Genomic DNA, 11,933 nt, shown 5'->3' with positions numbered 1-11,933 from the left:
AGGTTGGGTGAAAATATATCATCAACAAGAAATACACAAACTAGCACACAAACTAATAAAAAACAAACAAACAAACACATGACCTGTTTGAATTCCTCCCTTAGATGATGGAGGCAAGCCAGAAGTGCGACCAACTTGAAGAAGCCTGTAAGAAACTTGAAGAGGATAAATACAACATCGAGAAGGACCTCATCAACACGCGTGACCTGGCGCAGAAACTGGACATGAAGAGAGGCCAGGCCGAGGGGGAGGTGGCCAGACTTTCCACTAGTCTGGAGAAGGTGAGGCATAGCTGGGTCCTATAGTATCTCCGCGAGTTTAATGTTATAGGGTATAAATGAGAATAATATATGCCTTGATGAATTTTGAAAAACTACACTGATTGGTAAACTTATTTTATCAAAAACTAATATGAAAATCGGTCACCAACATCAACACTTTGTATAACTAAAAGTAAAATTACCTTTTATATCATATCTCAAAGTAACCAGAATAAACCATACCTCACAGGTGATGTCACAGAAGCGTTCCTTGGAGCAGAGACTAGAGGGTATCAGCAGCCAGTTGAACAGTGAACGGACCACAGTGAGGTCGATGGAAGAAGTCCTCAATGACAAGCGCAGGTCCGAGTGGTCTCTTGAGGCCAATAACAAGCAACTGGAGGTGGAAAAAGGCCAGCTACAGAGAAGGGTAATAATGGTCGAGTTCTTTTACTATGGGGGAGGGTAAAGGTGGAGTTCTTTTAACCCAATCACCATGGATTTATGTTCTCTCCTCTGTAGTTTTTTTGTTTTTTTTTGTTGCATGAAGATGACTTCACATGTGCTTAGCCGGCAGGGAGTCTATTAGTAGGACCTAAAGACCAATCCTGATTTCCCCATTCCTTGAATTGGTAGAAAAATGTAGGAAAATGGATATCAATACTGTTATTATTGCTATTGATGTTATGATTATTAAATTGTCATTAAAATCTTGGTAACATTTAAGACAGTGAAATAATACAAAAGACTCCTTCCAAAAGTCAAGGAAAAGGATAAGCAGGTGAGATAGGTTGGACTAATAACTGACTCCTTGGTGATTGGGTACTTGTGGGGCTATCTATGTGCAAATACAATAAATAAATTTATATTACAGTGGGCAATGCATGCATTCTTGCCATCTGTGTCGATTGGGTTAATATTGTGTTGGGATTGTGGATTTGAATGTTGAAAAATTATCATCTTTTATTCTAAAAGTCTACTGAATATTATTATCCAAGTCATTGATATAGCAGCGATTGTATGTTTTTTTCACATTTCTCTGGGAATGAATAAGATCATTGCGAGTAGCTCTACTACTTTTTTATTTGTTGCAAATACTTTGGTCACCACCTATCCATATATACACACACATCTGAAATTGCATTTTTAGCGTGAAATTTTTATGCCTTAACTTTTTATTTTCTGCTGACTAAATACCTCTCTAATTTACATTTTTCTTATTAATGTGAATATCCAGTTACTATTCACAATTTGTTCAAAGGTAAATGTTCATTGTTACATATTTCAGATTTTTTTTTTTTTTTTCTTAATAAAAAAAGGCACTGTGGAAAGATTTATGTACTATACAAAAACATCTTTATTTCTATTTCTGTTTCTATAAAACTGTCAAATGTCACATCAAATCTGAATGCAAGATCTGTAATGAATATCTATTTCACTTCATATTATTTTTATGTTTTAAATGTGCCACAGCTGCTTTAAGGTAAAGTAAATAGGAATTTTACTATAGAAGTTATTAGATTTTACTGCTGATATTCAAGAATGCCAATATATCAAACTTGTTAGCTGTCTTAACTAGGTCAGATAAGTACCTGTTTAAACACTGAATGGTGTTTTAATATGAGATGTATTAAAGTTTCAATATTTAATTGTCCAGATATCAGAACTGCAAGCTCAACTGGAGGATGAAATGTCAGAGGGGAAGAGATTTAGAATGAGAACCACGCAGCTGGAAAGTGACCTGGAGAGACTTAGACGGGACCTGACGGATGAAAGGTTTGAGAGAGAAAAGGCTTCACAGGAACTGCGACGGGTACAGAGATTCCAAAACATTAACCGTGCATTAGATGCCCTTGGAACAACACCTTCCCCCCCTGGGACTAAAGAGGGCTCACGACCCCCAGTCAAGGTGTTGCCTCCTGACCCCCACCCTACTCCAGTCTCCTCATCATTACCCAGTAGAGCCGACTCCCCACCGGCAGCAGAGTCACAAGGGGCGGCCCACTTAGAGCGGCGCCGTAGTTTTAGTAAAGCACATGCATCTCACCTCCACAGTTCCTCCTCAGACACAGGACTTGAGAGGAGCCAGGCTGTCTCCAGCAGCTCTGACTCCCACAAGGAGCCCTGGAGACTGGCATTCGGGAGCACCTCTTCCCAGCTGTCCCGCCGAGCAACTAGCCAGGAGTCCATCCACCCGTCTCCCATTACGTACAGACGGGCAACAGAGGATAGCCCCCTCACTAGAGTAGGATCTACAGGGAGGCTAGCGACCTCCTCAATCTCCTCACAAGCAGGAGCAACCCTCACAACCTCACGTGACAGAGATCTGGATAGTAGAGAAAGCATTCCCAGTGTGAGACCCAAAGACCCCAGCTCAAGGTTGAGCAAGCAGGCTACCAGTGGTGGAGAGTCAGATAGCTGGGGCTGATAGGAAAAGTAACTTGTGCTTCTTGGTAGTTTTTTTTTATCTTCTTTTATTTGTATGTTTTTGTTTTAATGATCACCTGCATACCTTATTTTGTAGTATAAGTTGGAGCTTTTGCACAAGTATGATTAGTTGTAAGCAAAATTTGTAAAGATAAACCAAGTGGGATTATACTCCTATATTTGTAGCAGTTGTCAACCCCAGTAGCTTTATAGAAGAGCTGACTTCCATTATAACTTAAGTATATTACCTGATTTTTTTTTTTTTTTTATATTTCAGGTTAGAAACAGAACTGTGATAAGATAAATTTTATTTGTAAATCCAATTTCTGATGTCAGATTTATTCACCTTCATAAGAATCTCCCACTTTAATTCTGCCTTCAATTTTGTAAGGCCATAATTATATAGGGTATTATTCAAAAAATTGAAAAAGCGGAAATATATGAATAACAGGCAATAGAAAATAAAAGAAACGATGAGTTAAATACTAACATCTTTCACATATATTCTTCTTAGTTTTTCTATGCTTTGAAATATCTTACAACACCAGTAATCTCAAGTTTAACTCCATTAGACCTTTTGTGTCTTAGGAACCTAAACCTCCTTTCAGGACTATTCTGTTATTGTATTTTTGAATACACATACACATTCCCAGTCAAACCTATAGAATATTGAAGAGGCAATCTCTAGGTATGTGTTATAGACAATGGAAAGGATTAACAAGAATTCAAGATCTTCAGTAATGCTCTCTATGATTAGCTTGCATGGGTGTTTTATTATCTCATTTTACAGAAGAGTAGTAAAACATACAGGGAAATGAGTCCTATACTTGATGTTTATTCCCACTGTTGGAAAGGAATCTCATTTGGGCATTCTCATGATTTGAGATTAAATATTTTCAGTTTTCCTTTTCAAGTTGTCATTGATGTTTTCACTAGCTAAATATAATGGTATGAAAACAGCATGCAAGTAAAGGTTTGTATGGCATTTATAATTAGGTGTGTGTTGTACCTATAAGATTTTGATGAATTCAGGTTATGCTATTTCGTACTCTTCAAACAACAAAACACACTTAAAGAATACGGAAGTACATTAAGTTAGACTTCTGTTATAAGCATGTTTTAACAGCCACTTTCTTGTTTCTTTCTAGGTGCGCACATTTCTCATTTAAGGTAATGGCAACTGTTAAGGTGCAGGGAAATGTTGACACCCCAATCTACAGATTAGGAATAGCATCACTCAACTATTGTAATGTTAAATATTTGTTTGTATATGGAGAGCTTTATATTCCACAATAATACGGAAAGATATTTGTAAGGAAAGAGAAATGTTTTGTTAGGATATATAGGTGAATGATATTGTGTATTTAAACAGGGTAACCTATGGGAGCCGAAGTTGGACTTTGCAGCATAAGACTTTTTAGATATGACTGGTCTCCTTGCTACCATTTTTTTTTTTTTTTTTTAATTATTTTTTTTTTTTTACACGAGTGACCAATACACTCATGATATTATCAGATAGGAAGATGTGTTGATTCCAGGCAAAGTATGGTTAAATGGATATATTTTTGACAAGGTATAAAATGACAGAAGAGAAACCATTTCAGAGCATATGTATTCTATATTTTCACTGTAAACCTTCCTCTGTTATGTGGAAGAAGACTTACTGGCAGAATGTCTAATATATTTTCTCTGTAAGAATGTTCTCATTTTATCTGGATTGTGAGAATGAGGTTTAAATGAGTACTGAATATCACATGGGAAAGACAAATGGAAAGTATTCAATAAGTTTTGGAATTAGTTTAGCATTAGTTTGCAGGAAAGATAAGCTTCAATAGTGAGAAGTTAGAAGGAACACATTCAGAAGAATATATTAAAAAGAAATTGTTGTAGATTCCAATTATATTTTTCACAGAAAGATTTTGCTCTTACATTCTTATGTTATTTTCTTTCTTCCTTTTGTTGGTAATTGTTTGACTTCATGAAATTGGTTATGTATTGGAGAATCACCAATAATCCTTTTTATGAAGAGTTTTACAGGCTGTGAGATGCTAGAATCACTGATGCTGATTAGCACTTGACTGTATGGATTAACCTGCTTCTTAGTATGTGTATATAAGAAAACATCCTTTAAATTGCTAATTGACAGGTTGATATACACTTCTGTAATCGCAGTCTTCTGTGTCAGTCTATCTTGGTTATAGAGGAATATAATCAAATCATAGTCTGAGGGTCAGTTGTTCCATGCTTGTTACTTTTGTCATAGTTAGGAGTTTACTTTGGAACTGTTTTTTTCTTTGTATGGTACAACTTGCCATGGATTAATTATATTAAAACCGTATGAGGAGCAATGGTTGATCGCCTGGGTTGTAAATACGTTCATATATTTTTGTTTTCAAAATTCAGATCAGGAAGTGGTCCTTGTTGAATTTCACTTACCATTCTGTATGTATTTAATTTCATTTCATTATAAAAAAAAATTCTTTCCCAAAATGATTTGAGCATTTCCAAACACAGTGAGTGTAAAATAGCTATATTTATGTGCAGTCCATATCCATAAATGTACAGACACATTTTATATATATATATATATATATATATATATATATATATATATATATATATATATATATATATAAAAATATATATGGGAACAGAAAACAGTAGATACTGATGAAAGATTAAATGGCTGTCAAGAATGTACTTTCCCATCCCCAGACATCCTAATGGCATTCCTTAAGGTGGTATCTTCATTTCTTTCACTTCAGTTTATGCTCTTTAACATTAACTTATAAAAAAAAAAAAAAAAAAGAGTGATTACTGAATAACAGTCCTTTAACCCTATCACCGTGGATGGCAAGAATACATGCCATGCCCACTGTAATATAAGTTTATTTATTGTATTTACATATAGATGGCTCTACAAGTGCTTAATCACCAAGGAATCAGTTTTTAGTCTCGCCTGTTTACCCTTTTCCCTGACTTTTGGAAAGGGTCTTTTGTATTATTTCATTGTCTTAAATGTTACCACGATTTTAATAAGAAATAAGCATAACATCAATAACAATGATAACAGTATTGATATCAGTTGTAAAAAGTTGGAAAAATGCATTTTCCCGCCAATTCAAGGAATGGGGAAATCAGGATCGGTAACTAGGGCATACTGATAGACTCCTTGCCGGCTGAGCACATGTGGAGCCATCTGTATGTAACAAAATTCACAAAAAAATACTGGGGACAGAACAATGTGTGATGGTTGGGTTAAGATGGTATATTATAAAGTCATACAAATACATGCTTTATATAACAAAATGAATCCTGATAGTCATTGTCATGGGATGCATAGTCACTGGGTACATTTATTATTGCAAACCGTCTGTATAATATATCAAAAGTTACAGAAGATATATATAAAAGAGCATTAAGACTGTTTAAGACTGTTTAAGTCTGTATATATAATTTATAATAATATATACATAGGTCATTTTTTTTTTACATACAAATTTAATCACAAGGGCCATATGCCTTGATTAAGAAAGAAAGAAAAAAATAAGTATCATGTGATGAGTTGTTGGTTTTAGGTCCTGTTATATAGATATTCCCCTCCATGAAAATGAAACATTGTTATACATCATTGTTTGCAGCACAGTAGTATGTTACTAACAGTTTTTTAATTCAGTTATTTATCAGTGTTTAATTTCATTCATGAGTCATAAGTTACAGATAAATTAGAAATATTGATGTTTATGAAGTTGAAAAGGCATTAGGTTGTAATAGTGTGACAAAGAAATTAAAAAAGAGACAGAGGCAGTTTTATTGGTTTGAGCATTTTTATATTCAGATGTATGTTTGGGTTGCCATATATACATGTTTGCTTGCTAGCAGAAGTCAGCAGATATTATGGTCACTTGCTAACCATGCTGAATGTTAAAAATAACAGACTTATTTACAGAGTGAGAACCAAGGACAACAGAATAGTTTCAAAACTTGTCTTCACTGAATTTATTACCATTGTGTTTATTGTAATTGCAGTGATCTCTATTTACTGGCTTCATTTTATTTAGATGAAGTATAGAAATAGTCCATGGGTCCTTAGACAAATGAACCAGTCGGTTAACTTTGATGGACTTCTAAAAGAAAGATTGCAGTTTAAAGTAATTGCGTAAAACTAAGAAAATTACTACATTTTGTTTTTTATTTTTCAGCATACGTAATGTGCTTTCTGTAAGCATCATTTAGTGTGTCTTTTTTATAATTGTGGATATGTACATCAACATTTTGCTTCAATCATATCTTTAGATTTTCTTTTAAATCATCTGAAAGTATTAGAATAACAGTGTTTCTGTGGGATTTAACTTTAGAAGACAGCTATTCATGACAAATCATGAGAACAATGTACTCATTTTTATTATATATTCAGTATTTTGTAACTTTATTGTGCATGACAGTAGTGAGAATGCACATTTTGCAATGACTTGGGAGAAACCTATTATAAAATGCCACATTGTGATTCATTACAGGACATACACATGATCAAGCAAAAACTTGTATTCAGAACTTTAACAATGAACACCATCCATCTTGGAGAGAAATGAGCATACAAAGAAGTCTGAAGGGGTGAAGCTCATATGACTATATATTACTGGTATTTTGTGCCCAAGTTATCATATGGACAGCTAATTTTGAATTTCATAAAGGTGCAGAAGTAAAGTTTTTCTTGTATCTATTTTTATAAGCAATATAACTATCTATTGTGTTTTTATATGGCTTTTCATTATCCCCTCTTGCTTGTCAAGAATTTAAAAATGAGAATGTGTGAGAGGAAACAGTGGCTGAATTTTCTTTACAAAATGTGAAGTGGTAAACAAATGTATTTATTAAATGCTGACATAGCATTAAAATATAGGATACAAACAGATAAACAAATGGTTAATTATACTGTATACCTGTTTGTGTGTACAGGAAAACGTACATGTGGGTATCAGTGAATGGTTATCAAAACAATATCTTGTCAACAGCTAATGTTAAGAACGGTATATTCCTGTACACAGTTTTAACAGGATAGAAAGATAAATTTATGAAAAAAATAAAACAGACTAAAGATTATTTTTAAATCAATAAATAACGTATAGTATACATCTATATTCCATGATTTACAATTTTTTCAGTTCATATTCCTTTCAAATCTTTTCCCTAAGGGAACTAAGAAGAATGTCCACACAACAGTATATGAGTGAGACAGGTATACCTGAGTTCTTGCAAAGTCTGAGAGTTCTGCATTCTACTTGTGCGATCGTTAATGGCTCTTGGTATCACGCGCACACAGGGGCATCACCTCTAGCCATTAACCACCCTGAGTCCATTTGTGTGCCCGATTACCAACCATGTTAACAAGCCTGTATGTCAGCCGGAATGGACGCTGGTCTCCTAACTACCAAGGTCATCTCAAATCTCTCGTAGTGTATTGTTAAAAGGTAGACCTTCATTGCTCCCTTCATTTGTCACGATGACATCTGTTGCTGTTCCGTGTCAGTGTGGGAGAGGGGAACGGCAGCTCGTTGCATCCCACAGACATTAGCATGCACAGGCACCCAACCCAACACTGACTTTCCTTCTTACGTGCTAGCGTCACTGCAGGGGTCTAAAACCTCCCTCACCACTGGGTGCGGTGCGTTTAGATTACTGATGGTTTGCAGTGTACTGTGTGGATTGACTCCTGATACCCTTAGTCATCTTGATTGCTGCGAGAATGGAGTATGTCTACAGTGAATATCGAGGCTGATGGAGGAAGGCTGCCAAGTATGGAGGTCTTTCTGCCTAATTCATCTTCGGATTTCAAATCATATATGCTTTTGATTTTTTACATGCGCGCGCGCATGCGTACGCGCACGCACGCACGCACACACACACACACACACACACACACACACACACACACACACACACACACACACACACACACACACACACACACACACACACACACACACACACACACACACAACACACACAACACACACAACACACACAACACACACAACACACTACACAACACTACACAACACTACACACACTACACTACACACTACACTACACATACACGCGCACCAGCACGCGCGCATTTACTTGTACGTATCGGTTACATTATACGCTATGTTCTTACCGCAGATTTCCCAGAAGGCTAACCACTGCGTGTCATTTGTTTTGATTTTCCAATTGGTAGAGGTATCGTAGCATGTTTTTTCGTCCGAGTTGTTTCCCCTCGAATTACTTCATTTTAGAGATATAAAAAAATAGATTTTTTTGTTCGAATTTGTCACTGCCTTATTATTTTTATGCGCTTTATGATATGAGCATACTGTTGCTTCTTATTGGCCACTGTTATGCATGATTTTCCCATCTGCTTGGACATCTTCAATTGTGTCAACTTCTTTATATGGATGATTTGCTAGTGATAAAATTATCTTGCTGATGAGTAATAATGTATAATGGTTTATTGATGATTGATTGCGAACTGATGATTCACTGAATAATTGATTATTCATGACTGACTGACTGACTGATAATTGATAGACTGATTGAGAATTGACTAACTGATGAGCTGATTGATGAATGAATGACTGACTGGCTCATTGATATCTGATTGACTAACTGGAAGGATAGATATGTCGTGAGTCTGGAAAATCTGTGTGACGTGAAGACATGACCGAGACAGTAGGGTACCTGTCTGACTCTAAGGTAGTCACAGGTGGTAGACAGGTGGTTAAGGAAGCGTGCCTTGGTGGGTGTTCGTGGAGGGGGGGGGGGGGGTGATATACCATGCAACTTAAAGATTGACGCGACATGGCGAGGGTGTGGTCTGTAGGTGGGTTGGGGTGGGGGTGGGGTGGGGTGGGGGGGTGCGCCCACAACGCATAGAAAACTTTCGAAAATATAGAAAACAGATTATATCTAAGCTAGATTCATTTATAGTGTTTAGATATTGTTTTAAATTCTATGAAATAATTATACCAGGGAGGAAATGCCATGTTTGCTATGACGGGAATAGGATATGTATAATTAGAAATATATAATTATGCAGTATGTAAAATATTTCTGAGCGCGTGCTTGTGTATGCATATGGGGAGAAAGATAAAAAAAATAAGGTATATACATCACTCAAACTCAGTTTTACAACATATATAGGAACAGAAAAAATAAAAAAAAAATATATGAAAATACCATCAGCTACGGCCATAAATGTATGCACAAGAACGCAAACACGAATCACACCAAACTGGGCAGCTCCTATGCACTTTACGGTCACCCCCAAATCCTGGGACAAAGCACACGCCATGCAGAAAACCTAAAGGGAACTGCCAATCAAAAAGTCTTAAAAAATAAACTAAGCGCTTTGGGGAGCATCGTATCAGCGTATCTGCCTTTTATCTCATTTACATATACACGTAGCAGTACAATGAGTTCCCAGCCATGTTACTAACTCGCCATACACACGCCTGCCATTCGCCTCCTTGTCTGCCCGCCGATCGCCAGCGCTGTCACTTTAAACTGAAGAACAAGCGGTTGATAACATACGCTGGTAGAGGGGACTGCACGGCGTGGCGAAATTTCTTGATTTTATTTTTTTGCCTCCTTACTTTTATTGCCAGCTGAAATTTATCGATATCGCCGCTACGTTACAGTTGAATATGTGATTATCTTTCAATTTCGTATGCAATTATGGTGTGGCAAATTTCCAGGTTTGTGATTAAAAAAAAAAAAAAAAAAATCTTTCCACTGCCTGCTAAAGTTATTGCTATTGTAGCCTTGTAACAGTAAAAGATCTAATCCTCAATCAGTTTCGTACATAAATCTAGCGTGGCGAAATTTCTTTGCATTATCCTATTCTTTTTTTATTTTACTGCCAGCTGAAACTATAGCTATCGTGGCCAGGTAACCTTAAAATGTATCTTGTTACCACAAATGCGGCAATATCATGCTCCATAAAAGAAATTCCATTCTCTCCAAAGATATTCACGCAATTTTGAATCCTCTAGACAGAATATACATACGATAAGAACTACTTCATTGTTCAGTTGTCTTGCAAGATCAGTTGCATAGGAGATGCAAGAAACAAGGGGGGAGAGGAGGGGGGGGGGGGTAGGTAGGGCGGGAGAGCGGCAAAACGCCATCTGTCTGCAAAGCCCAAAGCTCCTCTGTACTGACGTAGATTCTACATGATCTAATCTTTGGCCCGTGAGTTCATCTGTCAAAAATACGGCTGGAGAGATAAATACCATCGTGGGGATTTATGTAAATGGCGGAAAATATCAACAGGTGGATGTGTCAATTTTTGAATTAATGATTTTGAGACGAAGAACTGCGAATAAAGGTTTAAATCAGCGATAATTCAAGCGATATTGTTGTCCTGTGTTATTATTATGTATAACGACGTAACGGTTTATTACACACAATAAATAATACATGCGCATAAATAACAGCGAATGCAATAGTTAACACGCTGTTTTGACGCTCGCTCCTCCGTCGTGCGTGGCTGGAGCTCCTAAAATCCCTCGGAAACTATAGCCGAATTTGCTACCGAAATCCGCATTGTAATCCGGCTTATGATGCTCACATACATCTCTGACCTTTGCGTTTCGCGACCTCTGACCTTTCCACCTCTCTCGTCTTCCTCAAAGCATTATGGCAAACATATATACACCAGGGAGGTCGGTTTCGGTCTCTACCGGTTCCCATCTCCCAGCTGTGACCGAGTACTGGCATCAGCTGCTGGGGTCAAGGTTAAAAACAAGGAAAGAAAATTACAAAAAAAGGAAGAAAGAAAAAAGAAAGCAGTCAAGGAAGAAAGTAACTGATCGCCTTAACACGGTTTAATAATCATGCAACTCCAGCGTACATGCCCCTATGCCCACTTGGATACGAAACCAACCTTTTGATATACGGTTCTTATGCTCGGGAAATTTGTCCTCCTAAATACAGACGCGTTTCATAACATGTAGTCTGCCTCCTGTACCACCCTTCCATCCTTGTTTTTATTCATGCTTTGACCGCCCTCATTACCCCCCTCCTCCCCTCTCCCTCTCCCTACCCCCCTCCTTCCCACATCGTCCTCCTCGCCAACCCTCTTTGTCTTAACGTAATCAGGAAGTGTCTCAATATTTTCCCGCTTTTTCACTGCAGTAATGGAACCACTTCCTTCCAAGGAGTATCTCTCTCCTCGTCACCCCCTCCCCCTCTCTCCGTCACCCC

The 11,933-nt window shown here is 37.1% G+C and overlaps 1 protein-coding gene across 2 annotated transcripts in view; it reads left to right on the top strand.

The window, feature by feature from the left end:
- Window positions 1–6,504, top strand: part of LOC125045320 (centrosomal protein of 135 kDa-like) — a 261,911-nt gene extending 255,407 nt beyond the window's left edge. The window contains exons 26-29 of one of the 2 annotated variants that reach the window (XM_047642534.1): window positions 105–281; window positions 511–690; window positions 1,918–2,696; window positions 3,836–6,504. In XM_047642534.1, coding sequence (XP_047498490.1) covers window positions 105–281; window positions 511–690; window positions 1,918–2,688 — 1,128 coding nt within the window. In that variant the 3' untranslated portion in view covers window positions 2,689–2,696; window positions 3,836–6,504. Of the gene's footprint in view, window positions 1–104; window positions 282–510; window positions 691–1,917 lie in introns of both variants that reach the window. The other variant, XM_047642527.1, reaches the window with a different exon arrangement.
- The last annotated feature ends 5,429 nt before the right edge of the window (window positions 6,505–11,933 follow it).

Source organism: Penaeus chinensis, chromosome 3, assembly GCF_019202785.1.
Source record: "Penaeus chinensis breed Huanghai No. 1 chromosome 3, ASM1920278v2, whole genome shotgun sequence".
NCBI classification, from domain to species: Eukaryota; Metazoa; Arthropoda; class Malacostraca; order Decapoda; family Penaeidae; genus Penaeus; species Penaeus chinensis.
This window is presented reverse-complemented; position numbering and strand designations above follow the sequence as displayed.